Source organism: Neomonachus schauinslandi, chromosome 7 (genome assembly GCF_002201575.2).
Source record: "Neomonachus schauinslandi chromosome 7, ASM220157v2, whole genome shotgun sequence".
Taxonomy (NCBI): Eukaryota; Metazoa; Chordata; class Mammalia; order Carnivora; family Phocidae; genus Neomonachus; species Neomonachus schauinslandi.
This window is the reverse complement of record NC_058409.1, coordinates 9,562,197-9,587,164: the sequence shown is the minus strand read 5'-3', so window position 1 is coordinate 9,587,164 and position 24,968 is coordinate 9,562,197. Positions and strand designations below refer to the sequence as shown.

General features: G+C 41.6%; 1 protein-coding gene across 1 annotated transcript in view; it reads right to left on the bottom strand.

Moving 5' to 3' along the window:
- LVRN (laeverin) overlaps positions 1 to 24,968 on the bottom strand; it is a 64,933-nt gene that overhangs the window by 21,119 nt on the left and 18,846 nt on the right. The window contains exons 3-12 of the mRNA XM_021701893.1: positions 24,504 to 24,643; positions 20,631 to 20,757; positions 12,337 to 12,491; positions 10,775 to 10,888; positions 4,402 to 4,545; positions 3,807 to 3,872; positions 3,630 to 3,695; positions 3,194 to 3,366; positions 1,057 to 1,133; positions 568 to 707 (exon numbers count right to left, since the gene is read on the bottom strand). Of these exons, the coding sequence (XP_021557568.1) occupies positions 568 to 707; positions 1,057 to 1,133; positions 3,194 to 3,366; positions 3,630 to 3,695; positions 3,807 to 3,872; positions 4,402 to 4,545; positions 10,775 to 10,888; positions 12,337 to 12,491; positions 20,631 to 20,757; positions 24,504 to 24,643 (1,202 nt within the window). The remainder of the gene's footprint in view (positions 1 to 567; positions 708 to 1,056; positions 1,134 to 3,193; positions 3,367 to 3,629; positions 3,696 to 3,806; positions 3,873 to 4,401; positions 4,546 to 10,774; positions 10,889 to 12,336; positions 12,492 to 20,630; positions 20,758 to 24,503; positions 24,644 to 24,968) is intronic.

Sequence of the window (24,968 nt, the reverse complement as noted above, 5' to 3'; positions counted from 1 at the left end):
CTGACTGACCAGAGCTAGCCAACATTTTAATATTTACATAAGGGTGAATGACTTATGTTTGGTGGTAAAGTGATACTAGAGTCTATTGATACTTTGTAAACTAAATTCTCTCAGGGAGAGTAAGAATATAATTTTTTTAAAAAAATTAACACTTTCTAGCATAGACTGGGTACCCATTAAGGGCTTAGAAACTGTAAGCATATGTTTACCTACATTGTCTCTAGTCCTCATGATAAGTAACAAAGCTGTATTGTTCCTATTTAAAGTGAAGAGATGGAAACAGAACATTTAAGTAACTTGTCTGAGATCACAAAACTAATGGTTAATTGGAAAAGGTATTCTGATTTTTACCTAGAAAGGTAAAATGGCTGAAAAAAATGATATTAATGTTCAAAAGCCCAATACATCTGCCCTTTCTAAGAGTGAGGGAAAAAAATCCAGTATGGCTTGGGGTTAGGGAAGGACAGAGTCTCTTCTCACCAGAGGGGTTTATGAAAGCTTGACTCTACAAGACTTAAGAGTGTATTATTAATGATATTTAATAATACATATAAAAAGCAACCTTACCTTAGGATCTTTTTCAAGCTGTTGATTTAGCTTCTTCCAACCTAATGTATCATAGTTAACTCTGTAATATCCAGTCATATTCAAATTTAGAATCACCCAGTCATGATCATAAGCTGAAACTTGCATTTCGGGGAATATTTCTACAAAGGGATATGGGAAAAGTGTGAAATGGTACATCTAAAAAAATTTTCCAGTATATGCTTATACTATATCCTCTTAATCCTCAACAATAAACCCAATGCATCCAACAAAAAGTAAAGGAATTCTAAAATATATACTGATCTTACCATATAATTGTATTTTTTTCACATATAATGGCTTTTGATTTGAAACTTTTCTTTAAAGCTCTCTATGTTAAATAATATTTTAGTTTTAAGCAAGATAGCTTTTCAAAGGCTATACGTTTCAACATTTTATTCTCTGCCTTTATATATGGGTGTAATATATATTCATGCATATATGTGAAGATATTTTATAAATCTTACTTACTGCTGCTTTTATCTAGCCAGACTAGAGACTGTGTAGTTCCATTTTTTATCCAAAGAATAGGTACAATCCATGTGTCACTTATTAGGAAGAAACCAAAAATTCAGTTAATTTTCATACATAAGATATAAACTCTGAGCCCATATTAACTGAGATGATAAAATGACAGGACTCAAATTCTTTGGTCATTCTCTCTGGATAGGCAAGTGTTTGCTCTTAGGATTATTCACTGTCGTTTTTTCTTTTTTAAAGATTTTATTTATTTATTTGAAAGAGAAAGAGAGAGGGAGAGAAAGAGCACAAGGGTGTGGTGAGGGGCAGAGAGAGAAGCAGGCTCCCGGCTGAGCAGGGATCCCGATGCGGACTCGATCCCAGGACCCTGGGATCACTACCTGAGCCAGGTACTTAACCGACTGAGCCACCCAGGGGCTCTTCACTGTTGTTTTTATAAGCTGTTTTTTCTTTGGCCATTTGTTTATTCTCTATTAGTCTGTCTTCCTCTTTACTTTTTCTTATAACTTAAGGTGGCTACTAAGACAATCTTGTATCTGAATTCCTTCCTTCCTTCCTTCCTTCCCTTCTGTTTCTTTCAATTTTTCTTTCTTTCAATCTATCTTCCTTCCTTCCTCCCTTCCTTCCTTTCTGTATCTGAAACTCTCAAGACCTGTTTATATTAAATTATAGCCACTTGGCCTCACTCAGGGGTTGTTCAATGCTGCAGACAGACCCAAACCCATCCGTGCCAAGAGAGGCAAAGAGTAATTTCAGAAGAAAAAGCTTGACAAACATTTTAAAATGCTTTTCTGCCTCAAGCTTTCTCCCCATCTGAAAAGTGTTCAGCATGGATCAGCCAGATTATTCATATTTACTGAATGCCGACATTCTTCTCACATTGGTGGACGTGACCTGGAGGAAGGAGATGACCACAGGAGGACATTAGTCATCTGAAGAGTCACACTTCCTTGGGGTTTGGACCGGACTTGTGATCTTGCTCAAATGCTCACAAGTCTGGTTTCTTAAAGACTTTGAATGAGGGTCTGTGTTGATCTAACAGCTAAGGCACACATCTTCTCAAAAGTCACGGAATCGTGATGAGCACATGGTGATGTATGCAAGTGTTGAATCACCACATCATACACTTGAAACTGTCAGAACACTGGATGTTAACTAACTGGAATTAAAATAAAAACTTAAAAAAAAAGTCACAGAAGAGCAGAGTGAGTAGGGACATTCAGTTCTGTTCTTCTTCCCTGGGGTTTTAAAGAAAGGGCAGGATGACCTCCATATTTGGGTGATAGTATTTGAAAATTACTCCCTCATTTACACTGATACTTAACCACAGTGAGATGTGAACAACAGAACGTTATCCAACACACTTGAACATCGTCTGACAAGTTAAGAAAGGGAAGGGAAGAAGAGAGGAAGTGATGAACACTAGCTTTATACTCAGTTTTTCATTTCCTTTTGACAACAATCCCCTGGGATAGACGTTGCTGCATTTACTTTACAGATAAGGCACTAAAACTCAGAGATTTTATATCAGACTTACCGAAGGTTTGAATTTTGGTGAGGCTGGTATTTAAGCCCAGGTATAAGGGAATCTAAAGGCCATAATTCTAATAGTATAAGCATGGCTATCAATACACACATACATGCACGTGTGGACATGCGCGGAACTGTTCCTCAAGGACCAGGGACCATTCAGTTCCATTTCCAGGGGGAAAAAAAGACGACCTTGCAGCCGGATCCCCTTTTCTCTTACTTAACGTGAGGCCATGCTGGGTTCTATTTGACTGCCTCTCACCCAGAATCCTGAGTAATTCATTACTTCTGTCTGAAGGACAAAGAGGATACATAACCCTCACAGTTTTGTTTGCTGGCGTCATGCTAAATGCCGGGGGTGGGGCACTGCCTTGAACCCCTCAGTGCAAGTCTCTGGCCTCGCTCAGGACATCAGGGGTTCCACCTCATCATAGCACCCCAGGAACACCCCTCGCAGAGCAAAAGATGCCATCCCAGAGCCCCACTGCAGAAGAGTGGTACTCAGCCCGGTGTTAGGCTTCCTCACCCGCAGGCTGCTTTCCATTTGGTCGGAGCTCAACCCCAAGGAAGGTGAAGGCAGAGGAGCAAATGTACCTACTTGTGGGTTAGGAGAGTCCCATTTTTAACCTTTCCAAGATAAAATGGCTCTTGTTTGATGGCACCAGTGGATACATTTAAGGTGATAACTGGAAAACCACTCTGGTGGGTCCAACTGTCCATTATGCTTTTTACTGTCGCTGGCAAAAGAATTTTATTCTGGTCATCGATGACCTGTTTTAAAAAAATCATCACAAGAGCAGATATTCACATCAAAATCTTTTCAGGTAACAATCTCCCGAAAGAAACTACATGGCTGGCTCTTCTGTTCTTCATTTATACAGTAATCCTCAGTGGGTGGTATTCAGGACCAAATTCAGAACTCTGCTCAACTCTCTATGTGAATGCTTCCTTAGTTTATTCATTCATTCATTCATTCACTCACTCACTCATTCATTCATTCATTGAACACGCATATCAGGAAGTAGGACAATTACCATTTGAAAATGCCTCCATAAATCATCTTGCTCAGCATTTGAGTAAGAAAATGTCTTCAAATATGACTGTAAAAAATAGAGAAGTTAAAAAGAATGGAAAAGTTAAGGTTAAAATAAATAACATGCCCAAAACAATTTATGTTTCCTGCCTTCTAGGTAACAATTTTGTAAACTCACCTTGAGTGCACTGAGAAATAAATTCTCATTCAGGAAGCTAGAAAGCATTCGGGCCAAAGATGCTCCCTAAGACAAGAAACAGTCCATTGTTTGAGCAAAGTCAGTATATAAATACTGACACATTCAATTTTGATAAGCAAATTCTGGGTTTTTCTCCCGATTATATTGCGTACTTCAGTTGAATGTTTGGGTTATCCCCAAATATGCTGATAAAATAGTAGACTGTCACTAACTAATAGGTGAAAGGTGAACAAATGTTCTTCATATAAATAATTCAGGATACACAAAATATTTTACGCTGAGATATTTACATGTTAAGGATAAATTTCTACCAAACAGAAGGGTTCACCTTAAAAGTAGCAAGTTGCCTCAGTGTTTTTATAATTATGGATGGTACTGAGCACCTAATATGGACTTGAATAATATTTGCTAGATGATGATAGATTTAACCACATTTTCTGAAATCCATTTGCTAAATAAAATTACGATTATTTGCAAAGTTTGTATAGTACATATTAGTCTATTATTTTAGAATCCATTTTATGTACCTTACTGCAAGAGTGCAAAACAAAAGGAAATATAGAACTGATTTTACCTTGTTGTAAGTAAATAAGTCAAAGAGCTCATTTATTTCACCGGTTTCTGTGAAATTTTCCACCTTCATGGACACAGCTCTAGACACCAGGGCGTGATCTTCACTGAGGACATTATGTAAAATGTTAGAAAAAAAGATCTCATTCTAAAAGGAAAAGATTGAGCAACATTAACTTCTTCAGTATCACAGAAGCACAAAATTCAAATACTTTCAAAATACTTTCAAAAATACTTTCAGAAGGGGGTGGAGGGATGGTTAGCCTGGTGATGGGTATTAAAGAGGGCACGTGTTGAATGGAACACAGGGTGTTACACGCCAACAATGAATCATGGAACACTACATCAAAACTAATGATGTAATGTATGGTGATTAACATAATAAAATAAAATTTAAAAAATACTTTCAAAAACTGACACTGAAGAGGGGAAAAATTCATTCAGACGTGCTCTGTGAGCTGCCATATGCCAAATAAGGATTCCTTGAATAACAAAACTCTAAGATACTTTCCTTCCCATTTAATACCCTTTTTATTTCCATTTTTAAAAACTCCATTACAGAAGTCAACATGTTTTCCAAGAGAGCTATCTACATTTCCCCAAAGGAGGTTCCCAATCACACAGACAAGACCCTCTAGGGAATAGCATCTCTAGGTGGTTTTAATCCTCTAGAATTGTACTGGTAATTTTATTTGTAACCCCTTAAAATAGGTCAGTCTCTCTTCAGTGAACATTTACAGACCAAAACGCACCAGATTTACAAATTCGATGATGATGTCATAACTTGTAATTGGAAATAAATCCATGGGCTGCATACTACAGTTTCTAGATCATGCATTATGAGAAGGCAATTTATTATATTCGAATAAGTACAGAACTCTCCAGAAAACTAGACCTCTCTCAGACAGAGGACAAGGGCCATTTCTTTTTCGAAGGAAAGGTAGAAGAAAGACCAACATACAACCAAAGAGGTGTGGGACATGGCAGAGCCAAAGAAAGGATAGTGGCAAAGAAACAGCACAGATAGCTGGCTCCCACCCTGCAGAGGTGGGCGAGGCCCCTCATAATCCACAAGCCGCCTCACCTCCCTAGTGGCTATCTCTGGGGCCCCCAAGTTGACTCCTTCAAATTCTGCCCACTTCCACAGGCCAATATTCCAACCAACCCTCTCCTCTTAGCATATTATTTTCAACTTATTAACACATTGATTAGGCTACTGTCAAACTCAGCTCTTCCAGAAATGAGACAGCCTGCCATTTAGAGCAATATATCTCAAACTTTAATGCGAATAAGGATCCCCTGGGGATTTGATTGCTTCATACGTGAATACAGTTGGTCTGGGTTGGGGTCTGTATTTCTAATCAATTACCTGATGATGCTGATTGCTAGTGTGACAATCCCGCTTTGAGTAGCTAGGAGTTAGAGGAGACATTTGTGTAAGTCTGATCTTACTCATTCAGTATAGGTTTTATTAGTTTAACACTCAAGCATTCTTGAGAGTGTCTCACAGTTGACCCAGGTGTCCTCGAAGTACAACGTGGAAAACAGAGGAAATAAAAAGCGCCCATAATCCTACACTCCAAGATAGTCACCATTAGAATGTCAGTACTGTTCTTTCCAATCTCTTTCCCTAAGTATTTATTTATTCATATGGACGTAAAAACTTTTGTCCTGCTTAATTATTATGACATTCGTTTAAAAATTCTGTTACCTCATCTTCATAACTATCTCTAAAAATGGCTACTGCATTATAAATGAAACATACATAATCTGGAAGGAAACAAGCCAAAACTTAATAGTGATGAACACAGTGTGGTCAAATCACATATGACTTCCTTCTTCCCAAAGTAGAGCAGATAACACTTCTGTAAAAGCAAAACATTAAAACAAATAAATGCATGGTTGCAGAAGGGCCCACTGAGTCAATGAACCATAACTGACTTCATCATTTCCCTATTAGCTAGACATTTAAATTGCTTCCAGCTTTTTAGTGTTTTAAACAATATCTTAACGAACACCTTTATGCATAGCCTTTTGCATATTTTGTGAATTCCCTCCCTCCCTCTCAGAATGGATAGTCTGTCTTCTGTCTGCCTGGTGTAAGATCTTCTATCATCTTGGTATCTCTCTCATCACACAAGTTAACTGTGATGAATGGGGCAAACACCTTCTCCTCAACATCCCCAAATCTTTCTCCTCTGGGCCTCCCATAAGGTGACTCTTGTCCCAGCCTGTTCCAATCCTGCTGGAGGGAAACACTTACACAAAAAGTGATGTTAGACTTTTAAAATCGTATTTGGCCACTGAATACAGTGATAGGGGAAACTGAGTCTGTATACCCACCATTACTTTCTTCCTGCAAGCTGCAAGCATCTAGAAAGACCTCCTCATATTAACTCTATTATTATCCTAAGAAATATAACAGTATTTATTATAATAAATTTACATGGAATATCACTGTGGTTAAAAGCACAGGATTTGAGGCACCTGGGTGGCTCAGTCGGTTAAGCATCTGCCTTCAGCTCAGGTCATGATGCCGGGGTCCTGGGATGGAGTCCTGCATTGGGTTCCCTGCTCAGGGGGGAGTCTGCTTCTCCCTCTCCCACTCCCCCTGCTTGTGCTGTCTCTCTCTCTCTCTCTGACAAATAAACAAATAAAATCTTAAAACAAACAAACAAACACACAGGCTTTGGAGTTGAGCCACCTGGGTGTGAATCCTACCTTACCCTCTTTAGACTTGTGTTACTCATAAAAGGAAACCAACTTTAGCTCTCTGAAACTTGGTTTCTCCATCTAGAAATGGAGGAAACAACACTGTCCTCCTTGGGTTATTTTCAGGACTAAATTAATTTACATAAATGTCTTAGCACAGTGCCTGGCAAATAGGACCTGTTCAAGAAGGTTTACCACTTGCAATTACTTATCATCATCATCATCATTATTATTTCTTTAGAGTTGTTTCAGTATTGAATCAGATAATGTAAACAATACTCTATAAACATGAGCACTTGGTGAATAGTAGTTGTCATGATGTTATGTAGTAGATAACAATGCGTTGAATGACTGCATGAAACTTTACAAATGAGAAACTGAAGCTCAGAGGTGTTCAACTTACAATGATTCTTATTTTTTTAAAGATTTTATTCATTTATTTGAGAGAGAGAACACAAGTAGCCAGACAGGCAGAAGGAGAAGCAGGCTGCCCACTGAGCAGGGAGCCCGATGCAGGGCTCGATCCCAGGACCCCGGGATCATAACCTGAGCCGAAGGCAGATGCTTAACCGACAGAGCTACCTAGGTGCCCCACTTACAATGATTCTAAAACCAGAGTAGGATCTCACTGGCTGCACAGCTCCCACGTGCCTTTCCCTCCACCAAGACTGCTGCTTCCTCAGCCCAAGCATAGGAAGAGAGACAGAAAAGTTGGGGGAGGGCAGCAACAGAGTTGCGTCAAACCACTGGTCCCCAGCGTTTTCTGAATCTGTGACCAGGACCCATTCATAACACGTTTTAATGACTTTCAGCTGAAATTAGACCAAGAAAGAAAAGATGGAAATCTGTTTCTGCATATGGCTCTGTGATTCTCTTCCCCAATGTCAATTAAATGACCAGGTTAAAAGGAAACCAAAGCTCTTGATCTCTCAAAGATCACTGAACCAAGGCTTTCAACTTTTAAAAATCAAAGCTCATGGCAATTGCCTCAAGCGACAGGATCTGATATTCTTTTGCCAAGGGTTATATTCACTCAGCTCCACAGACACTGAGAAATGTAGACTCACGACAGAGTGATTAAGGGGGCACCTGGGTGGCTCAGTCGGTGAAGCATCTGCCTTAGGCTCAGGTCGTGATCCCAGGCTCCTGGGATCGAGCCCCGTGTCGGGCTCCCTGCTCAGCAGGGAGTCTGCTTCTCCCTCTCCCTCTGTGTGTGCTCTCTCACTCTCTCTCAAATAAATAAATAAAATCTTAAAAAAAAATAAAGAGAAATTAAGAAACCAATGATTAAAAGAGGTTAATCTTATCATCTTTGTTTCAAAAATACTAGTAATATATCTTCATCAAATTTTCCCAGATTATGACAATACCTTAGCCAATTTCAGTTGCATTAAGAGGTAACTGATTGATGTTAATGATATATTCTATTCAATTAAGAAAATAAAGGGTGAATCTAATTGTTTCCTGGGGATGCAACTGCTTTTCTTATTGAATCCAAGCAGAGTTAATTGGGGATGCAACCAAATGCTTTCATAAACAGTTATCGGTGACATGAACCATGCATAGGTTCTATCTTATAAAAGAGAGATACAGGGCGCCTGGGTGGCTCAGTTGGTTAAGCGACTGCCTTCGGCTCAGGTCATGATCCTGGAGTCCCGGGATCGAGTCCCACATCGGGCTCCCTGCTCAGCGGGGGGTCTGCTTCTCCCTCTGACCCTCTTCCCTCTCGTGCTCTCTGTCTCTCATTCTCTCTCTCTCAAATAAAAATAAAATCTTTAAAAAAAAAAAAGAGATACAAACAATTTTATAGCTACAGAGTATATGGAAAGGACTTCTGAAGACAACGAAAGTTTACTCTACATATATAAAGTTCATATAAATGAAGAGAGTCATATAATGAACTCCCACACACCTCCTATTAGCTCTTGGGGGACAAGAACACTGCCATGTGTTTTCTCTGTGGAGCACATTTGGGTGAAGGCGTAACTGTGGAGTTAGAGACATCTGGAACTGAATCTCATCTCCAACATAGAGTAGCTGTGAGACCTTGAACAGCTTACTTAATGCTCCTGCGCCTATTTCCTCAACTAGAAAATAGAGTGACAACTACACTCAGATGATTGTTTTGGGAATTGAGTAAGATGATGTACGTACAAAACTCAAACTACCTGGGACTTACGTCCTAAGTGCTCAGAGAATAGGAAACGCAGTATTATTGTTGTTATTATGGTCATTACCTTCGTCATCAGACTAGCCCCGGACAACTGGGTTATAATCACAGTTCTGTCCCCATCACGCAAATGACTTCGTCAAGTCACCTAACCATCCGGGACTTCAGTCTCCTTATCTAGGTGAAGATGCCCAACCCAGGGGAGGCAGAGTGGCTGGACTGCGGGGTGGTTGGTGATCTATATCAACTCTGCAAAGCATAGGTGGGTGGCATGGAACAGGGATATGAAGAGGCTGAGACCTCAGTGCTTCCCACAAACTGCGATGTCATGAACATGTAAAAAAAAAAAAGGGGGATTTTTCGAGAAAGTTTCTGAGGGGTCAAGTTAGGTTTGCCAACTGTGTGATTCCACCAAATAATCAATAAAACCCAAATATCATCTATCTACCATCTCCATCCTTTCCTAAAAAGGGGAAATTTTATTGCCAATAGAATAGGAAAAACATCTTCTTAGGATCTCCTTCAAAGTGGGAGGTATTACATTTCACCTGTAATAAAGATCTGGCCAGTGGAGATCAATCAGTCTTTCAAATATCAATATAGTGAGTGAGGATGGGGAAAGAAGAAAAGAAGCGAAGAACCAAGCTTGGAAACACCGGGAGATGGGATGAGGGACAGGCCAGTCAGGAGCAGCAGGATGAGCAGTCTTGAGCGTCAGAAAGGTGGAGGGAGGCAGGGACAGAGAGAAAGCAAGGACCTCGGGCTTGCTATCAAGAAGTGAGGTACATGTTAAAGAATGATATTACATCTAAAGATTTAAATATCTAAATCAAATAAAAGCAATTCCGTTTTATCATTCTGAAAGCACTACCTAATTAATCTACATGATTGACCAGAAATAGAACTTACAGTTGAAACCATCAGATTTGCATATTCATGAATTTATATTTTCAGTTTACTATTTATTCAAAACAGCAAAATGGGATCAGCTACAATATATGTGATACCAGTTACACAGCTGATCTATACAATATTTTATAATCTATAATATAGCATATTACTTATCATTAAAGTCATAGGCTACTGATTACAGTGGCTTTAAAATTGAGTCTAGTGAAAATGACCTAAAATCTAACAGTAGGGAAAGATAATAGGCATATACCTTATAAGGTGATAAAATAAAATATTAGGCAACCCTTAAAAATCTTGTTTTCAAAAATGATTTAATGATTTGCAGAAATGCTCTTGATATAATATGAAGTACAGAAGACATTACACATATCTGTGTAAAAAAGTAATTCCCACTTCTATGTATATTTACAATGAGTAAAAGCCTGGAAAAAGAAAACATAAAAAAGATAACACTGGTCATCTCTGGTATCACAGGTAATCTAATCTTCCTTCCATTTTTCTGTATTTTACACATTTGAAACAACAAAATACATTAGTTTCATAATTAGGAGAAACAATAAGTAAACGTAACAGACATACTTACTCTTGGGAATTTAGGATTGAAGTAGTTAATTACTCCAAATTCAAAATAAGATGCAAAACCCTCTTTGAGCCAGATATCGTTCCACCAATTCATGGTAACCAAATTTCCAAACCACTTTTGGAGATGGGAGAAAAAAGAGCTTTCTTAAATTTAATTTTAGGAATATTTATTGTAATTGCATGTTAAATACATAGAAGGTCAAAGACGTAATGAAACTATATTTCCCTCAATAACAGAACTGGAAAAAAGGACCCCAAAAAACATGTTGTGGTTTTAACATGAAGAGGTATCAGTCATGCATTTCCTTAAAATAAGTATTTCACATCCAATGATTGAAAGCAATTTTTGTTTTAAAACTGTCATGTTCAAAGATAAAGGTAAGCTAGAGTAGCATGTCTGAAACTGTCCACTTCCTCAAGGATTATGTTAATCTAAATAAGGCAAAAGTCTGGAATATTCACCCAACACCTACTAATTACAGCAGCTTAGACTCTAAATAGACTACATCAAAATTTTGCAGTAAGCAGTTGTGTTGTCTTAAGAACATGTTTTGATCTGCCCCATGTCCAAGTCACTCATATGTTCTGCTATAATTATTTTCTATTTGAGCTTAACAGAAACAAAGTGTCAAATGGACGATGAATGGAATCAGGAAAGAAAAACACAATAATTTCTAACACCAACTAATCTGTACCCTAGTATTTAATCAAATTCTTGAAATAGCTGTCATGCATTAATAGCTAGCAGCCGGTCTTTCAGAACAATGTGCTGCTTGAACAATCATAAAAAAATGGCATTTTGGGTGACTGACCGAAACTTGTCAAAATTTGTGTTGACTATGCAACAAAGTGTTATTCTATCCCGATAGATCATTCTTTCCCAAAACGTCTTGTGGATCTACATAACAAGAAGATAACAATTTCCTTGTTTAGATAATTTCTTTCTGGACAAATTTGTATTAATGGAGTCAAGGTCAAAAAGCAGATGGGAGAACCTCCATCAAACACATAACTAAGCTTCTAAGATCACATTGTAAAAGCACAGATCTAATGAAATAAATGGTTGTTTACAACACCTTTGGGTATGCGGCTTGAGGACTGATGATTGCTCATCTCACTGACACCTTAACCAATTGCCTATATCCCCCTTGAGCCCCTCTTCAGACAAAGCAAAAACAAAGTTCAAACAATCTACTGATGAAATGTGGATATCTTTCAGTGACCTTTTTGAATATTCCTTATTTTAAGGTGGAATGAAAACAAATAATCATAGCTCTGGTTGGCTTACTTTCCCTGAAGAGGGCTCCCTGGAGTGAAGTTTACTTTTGGATGCAAATATCTGAACTCTGAAGGGCCTGGGAGGTCTCATCGCTATGATCCATCACCAATAGTTCAAATTCACACAAGATCTGATTACATAATCTTTCTTTCACTGTCCCACTTCTTGAATAATTTTTTAAAATTTGGTGTACCATAGAGGTTTTATTTTGTTTTTTGCTATCCTTGGTAGAACAGCTGGAGAATATCTTCATGTGAAATAAGAAAGAACATTTTACCACATGCCTGATGTCCGATCTCGTGGGAGAGAATGAAGGAGATCACAGCCTTTTTGTCTGTTACTTGATCATTTGGTTGCATCAACAATAATGACTCATCGAATATCAATAGTCCCCAATTTTCCATTGCACTGTTGTCAAAAGTAGGCAAGGCAATTATATCTAAGTGGATTTAAATGGAAGGAAAAATGAAATCATCTCTTCCAAAAAGTTTGAGATTTCCAGCTATAACGGTCTCAAAATGAAATCATAAAATTACTAAAAGAAAATACAAATGAATATTTATAATGTGAGGGGAGAGAAGACGAATACCAAAGACGGAAGCCAGAAAATAAATGGTTCTGATTGTCTGAAAATCAAATACTTTTGATAAAGGACCTGTACAGAGAAATCTTAAAACTTCACCATAAAAAAATGAACTTTACAAAATGGGCAACAATCAATCTAAAGAGACATTTCATTGCATAAAATAGGCAAATACGCATATGAAAAGATGATCTACATCCTGTGTCACTGGAAAATTGCAAATTAAAATAATGAGATACAACTATACACCCATTAGGATGGTTTAAATCCAAAACACACTACCAAATGCTGCAGAAGATATGGAGGAGCGGCAGGAACTCTCACTCATTGCTGGTGGGAAGGCAAAGTATAGCCACATTGGAAGACAGTTTGCCAGTTTCTTATAAAATTAAATAAAGGCTGGCCATACAGTCTAGCAATTGAGCAATTGAGGTTATTTGCCCAAATGAGTTGAAAACTTAAGTCCACATAAAAATTGGCACAAGAATGTTTATAGCAGCTTTATTTTTTTTTTAAGATTTTATTTATTTATTTGAGAGAAAGAGAGCATGCGCATGAACAGGGGGAGGGGCAGAGGGAGAGAGAGAGCAGCAGACTCACCGCTGAGCTGGGAGCCTGACTCCGCTTGCGGCTCGATCCCAGGACCCTGGGATCATGACCTGAGCTGAAGGCAGACGCTTAACTGTCTGAGCCGCCCAGGTGTCCTATAGCAGCTTCATTTGTAATTGCAAATTTTAAAAAATCGGAAACAACGAAGATGTCTTTCAATAGCTGAATGGATACACAAATTGCTGTATATCCATACAATAGAGTGTTATTCAGCGATAAAAAGAAACAAGCTATCCAACTATGAGAGGACAAGAAGGAACTTTAAATGCAGGTTGCTAAGTGAAAAGAAGCCAGTGAGGACAAGCCACACATGGTATGATTCCAACTATGTAACATGATGCAGAAGGTAAAACCAGAGAGACAGTAAAAAAATTGGTGGTTATCAGGACTCTGGGGAGAAGGGGGGCAATGAGCACAGGGGATTTTTATGACAGTGTAACTACTCTGCATGATACTGTAATTTTGGATACATGTCATTCTACATTTGTCAAAACTCATAGAATGTATAGCACCCAGAGTGAAACCTAACATACATTATGGGTTTTATTTAACAATATTGTATCAATATTCGTTCATCAATTCTAACAAATGTAACACTCTAATGCAAGATATTTACAGTAGCAGAAAGTGTGTGGGGGAAAGGGCAATGGGGAGGTGGTAAATGGAATTCCCTATACTTGCTGTGTAATTTTCCTTAAATCTACAAGTGCTCTAAAAAATAGTCTAGTTCATTTTTTAAAAGATTTTATTTATTTATTTGAGAGAGAGAGATAGTGAGAGAGAGCAGAGCAGGAGGAAGGGGAAGAGAGAGAAGCAGGCTCCCCACTGAGCAGGGAGCCCAACGCAGGGCTTGATCCCAGGAGCCTGGGATCATGACCTGTGCCGAAGGTAGACGCTTAACTGAGCCACCCAGGTGCCCCAGAAGTAGTCTAGTTAAAATGAAATATTTTAGTTCACCAAAAGACACTATAAACAAATTTGAAAGGCAAATCACAAGCTAGGAAAAATATCTGCAGCATATATAACAACTAGATAACTTTTTTTCATATCTAAAAAAAAACCTCTTACAGACCAAAAAAAAAAAAAAATGTGAACAATTCACTTTAGAAATAATTCAAATAGCCAAAAATCTTACTTAAAATGTTCAACTTTATTATCAGAAACACAAATTAAAACAATGATATAACTTAATCTTTCAAATGTATAAGAGGATTAATAATTAGTACTGCTAATATTAGTATTAACAATTAGGTACAGGAAAATTGGCATATAGCCTGTTGGTAAGGATGTGACTGCTACAATCTTTCTGGAGTGATCCAGCAAAATGCTTCAGAATTTTTAGAATGTTCCTACCCTTTGACTAACTCATTCAACTTTTGGGATTTATACTAATGCAAATAGCATGGATATTTATAAACATTCCCTATGTTTCCTTTGGTGTTCTTAAAGTGGCCAAAAAAGGGGGGAGGGCATGCAATTAGTCCAAATGTTCAACCAGAGGGTTAAAGTAAATTATTTTGCCAAATTGAAATGTAGGCATTCTATGTTTTAAAAATGACAATACAGGGGCGCTTGGTGGCCCAGGTGGTTGAATGTCTGGACTCCTGGTTTTGGCTCAGGTCGTGATCTCGGGGTCCTACCATTGAGCCCCATGTCAAGCTCCATGCTCAGTGTGGAGTCTGCTTGAGATTCTCTCTCCCTCTGCCCCTCCCCCTGCTCACAGACACACACACACACACACACACTCTCTCTCTCTCTCTCTGGAATAAATGAATACATCTTTTAAAAAATAAAAAATAGGGCGCCTGGGTGGCTCAGTTGGTTAAGCGACTGCCTTCGGCTCAGGTCATGATCCTGGAGTCCCTGGATCGAGTCCCGCATCGGGCTCCGGGCTCGGCAGGGAGTCTGCTTCTCCCTCTGACCCTCCCCCCTCTCATGTGCTCTCTCTCATTCTCTCTCAAATAAATAAATAAAATCTTTAAAAAAAAAATAAAAAAATAAAAAATAAAATGACAATACAAAAGAATAGTTATCTGGATCATGTTGCCACATAGAGTTACCTTTTAAAATAAAACAAAACAAAACAAAAGGCCACTCAAAGAAGAGTCACAATGCTATGGTTCCATTTTTGTTAAAAACAAAGAAGCAAATGCAGAGATTGAGACTGCCCAGACAGCGGGAAAACAGACCCAAAATGTTAGCTGTGGTTATCTCTGAGTGGTAGCATTATGGAAAATTTTTATTCTTTTTTGTGCTTTCCCCAATTTTTCCAAATTTTCTATGGTGTGATCATTTACTAGTTTTAAAACTAGAAGAACAGGGGCATCTGGGTGGCTCAGTCAGTTAAGCATCTGATCTTGATTTCGGCTCAGGTTGTGATCTCAGGATAGTGAGATTGATCCCCTTGATGGGCTCCGAGCTGGGTATGGAGCCTGTTTAAGATTCTCTCTCTTCCTCTGCCTTTGCCCCTCCCCCACCCAAAATAAAACTAGAAGAACAAGAAAACATTTTACCTTCTTTTGCTAATAGAAGAAATGCCATTTTTATAATGTGCGCTACGTTTGCCTAACGAACGTTCTGTGCTGTGCTGTGTTCGATATATTATGTTGATTTATACATGGTTGAAGATGGCATGTGCGGTAAAATGTATCTAGGTCATTACATAGCCTCCGCTAGTTAATGCTCTATTATCTTTGGGCATACTTAATTGCTAAGCGTAGGTCAGAACTCCTCTACCTCCCTTTTCCTCCACCTGCATCCATCCCCCCTTCCATCAACCCACTCACTTTCCTTGCAAAGTCTGCTCTGCTCCACTCAAGCCAATCCCTTTTGCTCTCTACAACTGTTGAGCCATTCTCTGCTCGAGTTGTTTGGTGCCCCAAGCAATCCTCTGTTCAATCTATGAATGCCCCCAATCTTTGCTGGCCAATCTTAACCAATTCTAAGAAGCCGTTCCTTACTAACTCCTGATAACGATTTTTACCTTCAGATGCACAGAATTGGGAGTAAGCAAATTCTTGTTTCTTGATCAACTATCATCACTGGCTCACACAGAACCCTGTTTTATTTTATTTTAATGATTACCTCATTATTTTAAAATAAAGACACAGGGGCGCCTGGGTGGCTCAGTCAGTTAAGCGTCTGCCTTCCGCTCAGGTCATGATGTCGGGGTCCTGGGATTGAGCCCCTCATCGGCCTCCCTGCTCACGGGGAATCTGCTTCTCCCTCTCCCTCCCTGTTTGTGCTCTCTCTTGCTATCTCTTTCTCTCTCTCTCAAATAAATAAAATCTTAAATATCAAATAAAATAAAATAATGATATAAATACCCATGAATCCGCCTCTCTCCCTTTAGAACAAGGTTGGCAAACCCTTTCTTTAAAGAGCCAGACAGGAAATATTTTCAGCTTTGTGGGCTGTATGTTTTCCATCACATTTTTAACTTTGGCATCACAGAGCAAAAGCATCCGTAGACACCATGTGGGCAAATGAAGCGTGCTGTGTTCCAATAAAACTTTATTTATGGACCTTGAGATTTGAATTTCATATAATTTGCATGTGTCACAGAATATTCTTTTTTTTTTTTTCCCCAACCGTTTAAAAATGTAAACACCACCCTGAGTTCGTGGCCTATCCAGAAAAGGGCAGCGGGCCAGATTTGATAGCTTGCCAGCCCCTACCTGAGAATGTTGCTAATAACTCATACTGTGAGTCCCAGACCATTGGCATTAGCACAACCTGGGAGCTTATTAGGGACGAGAATTCTGAGACCAACCACAGACCTACTGAAACAGAACTTCTTGGCTCAGCATCTGTGTTTTAACAAGACTTCTGGATGACTCCAACACACGCTGAAGTTTGACAAGAGCTGACTTACCTCTCTCGGTGTGCTCCTTCTCAACTCACACTTCAGCGTCTTCTTCCAGCAGCTAAGTCACTATCCTCAAGTTTAGGGGGTTTTGTTTTTAAACTTTAGAAAAAAAAAATGTTTCATTCTCATGGCTATAGAGTTTTTTTGTTGTGTGAATGAAACATAATTTATCTATCCATTCTCCTAACCACGACCATTTTTGATTGCTTTCAGTCTAGGGCTGTATCAAAAAAAGTTAACTATGAACGTTCTTGCACATGTCTTCTGGTACATATGTGCTCAGATTCCTCTTGGAGATGTAATTAGAACCAGAATTCCTGGGTTTTAAGGTATTCTAATGATCAGCATTGCAAGACAATATGTTTCAAAGTTGTTGTGACGATTGATACTCCCTTCAACACGGCCATTTCCTAACATTTGGCATTTGTTAGATGCCTACTTTTTAACAAGTGAATAGGTATAAATAGGTATAAAATGGTGCCTCACCCTGGCCTTGGACATTCATTTGTTAGATTACTAATGAGGTTAAAGAACTCTGCATGAGTTTATTAAGCCACATGTGTTCCTTTTTCTGTAAAACATCTATTCATGTATTTTTTCCTTGTTTCTTCTTCTGTATTGTTCTTATTTATTTGTAAGTGTTCTTTATTTTTTTTTTAAAGATTTTATTTATTTATTTGAGAGAGACAGAATGAGAGACAGAGAGCATGAGAGGGAGGAAGGTCAGAGGGAGAAGCAGACTCCCTGCCGAGCAGGGAGCCCGATGCGGGACTCAATCCCGGGACTCCAGGATCATGACCTGAGCCGAAGGCAGTCGCTTAACCAACTGAGCCACCCAGGCGCCCCTGTAAGTGTTCTTTATTATTTAGGGTACTCCCATTACCACTTCTTAATCTTCTTTCTCTTAAGACTTTTACTCAGCCAGTCCATTATCTCTCGCTTGGTGATACATGGCTTTTGTTTCTACATACTGAAGCTACCACCCCAACTCAGCTCTGTTTGAACGGAGCCCCAGCCACCTACTTCTCTTGCATTCAAAAAGCACCAGGATGGGTGCCCGGGTGGCTCAGCTGGTTAAGTGCTGGACTCTTGATCTCAGCTCAAGTCATGATCTCAGGGTTCTGAGATCGAGCCCCGTGTCAGGCTCCATGCTCAGTGGAGAGTCTGCTTGAGATTCTCTCCCTCTCCCTCTGCCCCTCCCCCTGGCTCTCATGCACACACACACTGTCTCTCTCTCTAATAAATAAATAAATCTTTTTAAAAAAATTAAAATAAAATCTGCAAATCTCAAAAGCCCATATTTATTACTTTTTAAAAAAACAAGATGTATTTATTTGAGAGAGAGAGCACAAGCAGGGGGGACCAGCAGACTCCCCACGGAGCAGGGAGCTCGATGCGGGGCTCAATCCCAGGACCCTGGGATCATGACCCGAACCGAAGGCAGATGCTTAACTGACTGAGCCACCCAGGCACCCCTGTTTTGTACTTTTTAAATGGCTCAACCAAGAGTTAAAATAACTAGGAAACATTTGTTTCTCTATCTTTTAAAGATCCAATAATAGAAAATCTCCTTATTTTCATCATCTGTTAAAATGCAGTTGTGAGCAAGTGCTACCTACGTTTCACATTGGTTGAGAGGCTATGAAGGATCTAAAAATGTGCCAAATATAACCCTGATTTCCAGAAGTTGACAATCTAGTCAGAATTTACATGGAATTACTGAACTAAGTGCATGTATTGATCCCCTTCGTCAAAAAAAAAAGAAAAGTTTACTGTTTACCATTCTGAAAGAAGCACTATCCATAGGCTCTGAGGGTACAAAGAAAAAGACAAGCCAGATCCCGAACCCACGTTACTCTTGATCTCATGGTGATGGGGGGAGTACAATTAGACTCTAGTTAAGTCAAGAGCTCCAACGGAGGGGTGCACAGAATGCTGTGGAAGCATGAGGAAAAGGGCATCAGGGAAAGCTTCCTGGAGGAGGGGGCACTAAGTGGAGAAATATATGAATTAACCAGTTGGGTAGACCTCATCGCAGGATGCGCAAAGTGCCTGTGCAAGAGCCTGGGGGAGAGGAGAAGAGGAAGGTGGAGGAGGGGAAAGAGAGGGTACCAAAGCCTCCTTCCGACTCTGAAGAACTGCCAAAAGCCCCGAGAATTTGGCAAGAGATGCACGGTTGTAAAGACAGACTATATACAGAGTCTGGACTTGATCCTCAGGGCGATGGGAAGCCACGGAGAGGTTTTAAAGAGGCCAATAATATGCTCATTGGACTTCGCTAGGGAAAGATCCCCTGTGCCTCAGTGTGGGAGACGGAATAGAGGGAGCAAGAGGGAAGGGGGTACAACCAAATGGGGCCTGCTGAGCTACAGATGATAGTGGTGTAAACCACGGAGGGCGGGGGGCACGCGGAGGAGGGGATGGAGATAATGAGGAGGAGCCCACTTCGATGGAGGGGTGCTTTATGGAACAGGGTGTGAAGGGTCACTGTGAACTGTTCCTTATCTAAATAAAGTCAAATGGAACTTTTCTTGCCTAGACAAGTGTCATCTTGAGATCCTCCGGCCACAGAAGCCTTCAAGCCCAGGCTTCTGATGCCCCCAACTCCCAAAAGGACAGGTATCACTCCCGGGATCCCTAACTGGGTCAAGGCTGCCTCATGCCCCATTCCTCCTGAACCAGCAAGCTTGAGCTACAGAGGCCCCGGCTCGCCAGGCCGAGTTCAGGAGGCTTGAGTTCCCGGGTATGGACTTCCTACCTTCTTCCACCATCTGCCCGTGTAGACAGGGCATACTTTTTCCAAGACTTCACATAACATGTCAGAGGAACAAAATACATTTACACAATATACCCTCACGGTAGACAGAGAAAACACTGGACGACTTTCTGAGCTGAAGGGCTCACGCGATTTGAAGGACATACTCTACAGATCTATAAGCAATAAAACGTTCCCGGATTTCCTCGAGGATCCTAGTGTTCACAGGTGATTCCAATTTTATACAGCAAACGTTGACAGATAGGACCCCGCGTCCTCTCCAATGCCTCACAGCTAAAGAATAGGAAAACAAACAAACAAACAAAACCCAAACAAACCCCACCCCACAGAAAACTACCCCTGACCCCAAATCTTCATTCGCGGGAACTGGAGTAATTCTCATAGGCCTGCTAAAAGGATCCAGAATATTGCATCACCCCCACGCACTGGGAGAAGAAAGGACAGAACACTAGACAAAGAGCAGGGGCTAGAGGCTGTGAAACTGGCAATGAACACCCAGGAGGAGTCTAAATCTTGAGCACACCTGCTGGGCACATGGCATCGTACAGAGAAATAGCAAACAGGCCCCTCCATGTTCAGGAAGGTGTAGGACACAAGGCTGGGAGGCCAGCAGGGCTGCCCCCCAAAAAGAGCTGCTAAATGCTGACAGTGGGTCTTTGGAGGCTCCTCTGCTTGCCCTTTGACCTTAACCCAGGCCCCCCACAATAGGAAGTCCATTGCATCGGAAGGGAAGAGAGCTCACCTGTTTTGGGAAGAGGATAACTAATATTAAATAGATCCTCCAGAAAAGAGAAGATGGGACCTGTGAGGTTCAAAGCAAAGTCTGCATTTCCGTTCGCGATGGCGTCTTTCCGGGCCCAGATGCGTATCTAAATCAAAACAATGAAGTGGTGATTAGGGAAAGCAGTTGTGACTTGGGCAATAGGCAGCCTGCTTGCTCCAAATCCCTGATGCTCTGGAGTCAAAGCCTTACCTTTTCGGAAGAAGCTACGGAATAGAAAGTTGGCTGGTCACCCGTGAACGACATGCGGGGGTTACAGGGGTGCCGACCCCGTGCAGTAAAAAAATCCACAGATCACTTTAGGGTCCCCAAAAACTTAACTGCTAATAGGCTGCTACTGACTGAAAGCCTTACCGATCATGGGAACAGTCACTTAATACACATTGTGTCTATTACACTGTTTCTTACAGTAAAGTAAGCTAGAGAAAAGAAGACGTTATTAAGGAAATCGTAAGGAAGAGAAAATACATTTACAGTGCCAAACTATGCACAAAATCCGGGCATAGGTGGACCCGATGGGTCCAAATCTGCGTTGCTCAAGGGTCAACTGGAAATGTGCAGATGCCCTGGAGAAAATCCAGAAGGCTGTTCGCTAAGATGTAAGCAGTGACTCTCTGGAAAGGGGTGTTATTTCAGTGTTTTACAGTAACGTGTCTAACTTTTGGAATTCGGAAATAATCCTTGGGCTAGTATCTACCCCCACCGAAAATGTAGACTCTGTCTTTGAATAAAAGAGCATGTTGGACCCTTGCTTCCCTTTCTAGGACCTATTTCCAACGTTCCCAAACAGAATCGTGCGGTTAGCAGGGGTTACATGGTGTGGTAGAGATTACACACGTCTGCATCGTGCAAATTTAAAATGGTTCCTTCATGCTTATTAGCGCTGAGGTCATTAATAGGGCGATCTTGTCTTCGAAATTTTAAGTAAGGTTAATTCCCTTAATTTAAAGAAGTTCATCAATAGTTCTTTGATCTTACAGTGGTTGAGCAAGGGTATACAGTCTCTCTGTTTATGACACTTCCTCTTTAGTAGGTAAAGAGACAGCCCTGCCTTGTTAGTTTAATGTGACCGACCTATTGTTTGGGCCCTTGGAAGTTGATTTTGCGACTTTGGTGGCAACTTTGCTCCTGTTTGACCATTCATTATTATTATTATTTTTTAAAGATTTTATTTATTCATTTGACAGAGATAGAGAGCACAAGTAGGCAGAGTGGCAGGCAAAGGGAGAGGGAGAAGCAGGCTCCCCGCTGAGCAGGGAGCCCGACGTGGGGCTCGATATCAGGACCCTGGGATCATGACCCGAGCTGAAGGCAGACGCTTAACGACTGAGCCACCCACGCGTCCTCATTATTATTTTAATAGGAAATTATTTTATATCCCACAGCAAAAGCATCGGGGCACTTTTTTAATGGGGTTGCTAGCGTGAAAACACCGAAGAACATGCATGAGACTCAAAAACCCTTGAACGAAAGGTTGAAATGAGGGCATTAAGATAATTGTCCTGATGTGAATACCGTCGATGTGAGGACGCGTTCTCTGCCAAACACTGGAGAGAGTGCTGGGAAAATGAAAAGCAGGACAATGATATTTCCAGCTTGCTGCGCTCCAGGAACGCATTCACCTTCCTCTGCTTGTATTTCTGCTAGAAAATTTGTCTTGAATTAGGTGAATTTGGAATTACGTGAGGTCTTCAGGAATGTTCCCCTCTCACAGAATGCAACCACCTGCTTCTGGGGCCTCCCACCTCATGCTTTTTGGCCTCCCCCACGCTGCAGGGGCCTCCTTCTCCCAGGAAGGAGGCCTCAGGACTCAGCCCTGCCCCTACACGGCACTTGCCCCACCCCCCACCTCCAGTTCCAGGCAACAGGAAGATGGCTGCACCCAAACCCACACTGCGAGTGGAAAGAACATTCCCTTCTCCCCGCGTTCAAGATGGATGCATTTTCACTGTAACGTCTGGAGAAATAACAGAACCTTTGTAGGTTCAACTTTCAGTTTCAAAACTCCTCCCCCAAACTACCATCCTATAAGCCAAAGGGGAAGCAAGTGATGGAGACTTCAAGCTGTGTGGGAGGGAGCTAACACCAAACAGTGAGGAACACTTGGAAGATGCAGCCGTAAAATTCCTTCAAATCCACACCTCGCCCCCCTCATTGTGATCTTGGGGTCCTCCCTGCACCCAGCAGACCTCAACACCTAAGAGAGGAAAATCTTCACACGTGCCTGTGTGTGCCAAGTCCTACTCAAAAGATGTTATTTCCAACCTTAGGTCTGTGTTTCCATGTTTATCCTCATGTCAAGGAATAGCCACCTTTTCAATCTCACTAAATTCTTATCTCTTCCTCGACAAGCAATTGTTTGTATAATCTGGACCCTCTTCCAAGAGTACATTCTGGTTCCCCTGTAGGATAGACGGCAGACTCCTTCCCTTTGTAGAGAGCTGAGCCGGAGCCAAACCAGCATTCCACTGATAAACTCATCCCAAATTTCAATCTTCTGGCGAAGAATGGGCCTTTCTTAGGCCTGTTCCATTCCCTCTTTGCTTCAACGGCAGCTGGTTTTCTTTTCAGGGCTATCTTTCACCAAGAAATGGACTGGCCCCTTTTTCTCAAACTTTCTGCTGAAAGAGCAGCCCCAAGAGCCACCGGCCCCTTGAGAGCCACCGGCCCCATGGGAAGCCCCATGATGTGCTTCCACATCATGCCCGAGGAGATTTCTCAGGAGGTGTCGGGAATGGTTCCCTTGGCCTGCGCTCCGTCTGTGTATCTCAAGGCCCCACCAGTGACTCTTCGGGAAGCGAAATCAGGCTGCAACCAATAGCTGAGAAGGAGAGCTGTGGTCTGCGTGGAACACGGTATTGTTCCGTCAGCCTGCAGAGGAGTAGCTCGGAGTGATTCGCCCCTGGTGAGAGGCTTGTCTCCTCCACAGCCTCCTGATCTGCACAAGTCCATGGTACAAGCCTGGAAGATGCTGGGCCCGGGGAGAGAGTCTCTACCCTCTGTGGGAGCCCGATCTGCCTCGGGTCTGGGAGGTCAACGTGGTGAGACAGAACACGGCCTGCAGAATCGGCCTTACTTCCCTCCACGCTCCAGTGTGGGGTGTGAGCCAGATGGTAAAGGACTGTGGTGGGAACCTGGATATTTGCCCAGAAGGTGACTACAGAAGGAGGGTATGACTGGGTGAGAAGGAGGTGTTTCAGGACAGAGCGCCTCCTTCACCCAACTCTGAGGGAGCGCTGTGTTTCTCAGAGTTGAGCAAGCCCGCCGCCCTGATCCATCACCTGCAGGCACCGTTTCCATCATGTGGCTGTTCCCAGCTGGTGCCCAGGGCCATATGGGGCACTGATCTGTGCCCCCGCTTCAAGGCTGCATCCCCCCCCCCCCCCCCCCCCGCTTCAAGGCTGCATCACTTCGTGGACTAAATAGCAGGCAAACCTGAGTTTCAAGGCGTGAGTGCAGGAGAACTGTGGCGTCCCATCTGCAAAGCCACACTAGAGTTTCTTTCTTTCCTTTTTTTAAAAGATTTTATTTATTTGTCAGAGAGAGAGAGAGTACAAGCAGAGGGAACTGGAATGGGAGAGGGAGAAGCAGGCTCCCCGCTGAGCAAGGAGCCCGATGCGGGGCTGGATCCCAGGAGCCGAAGGCAGATGCTTAACGACTGAGCCCCCCAGGCACCCCTCCCCCCACTAAGTTTCAAGAGGGCCTAGAAACAGTCAGGCGGGCCACCAGGAGGTGACATGGGAAACAGAGGCATAACCCCCGGATTCGGAAAGAAAGGACGAACCACCCACAGCCAGCACGAAGGCACTCACCTGGGCTGTCTTCCTCACTCACCTCCTTGCCCCTTTCGGTTCTGTCCACGTGGGCATAGTCACATACGGCCAAGGCCACTAAGTAAGTCGGCATGTGGGGCGTCGTGGAAAAGGTGGTGACTGTCCACGTGCTTCCATTTGTGTCTCTCCTTGCAGACTGACCTACAGAAATCGATTTCAGTCCAAATCACTGTAAACCAAAGCACTAACAGCCACCTCTGAAACCATGTGTCCAGGTGCGTGTCACCCAGTGACTTCTTCCCAGCCAGTCCCCAGAGTCGAGCAGTTTGGATTTCTCCACCCCGAACTCATCAAAACCATATGAAGTGAAATAAGTCCGAGAAAGACAAATACCATATGATTTCACTGATGTGTGAAATTTAAAAGGCAAAACACATGAACAAACCAACCAAGAAACAAAAAAACTGGAAACTCATAAATACAGAGAATAAAATGGTGGTTGCCAGTGGAGAGGGGGCTGGGGAGG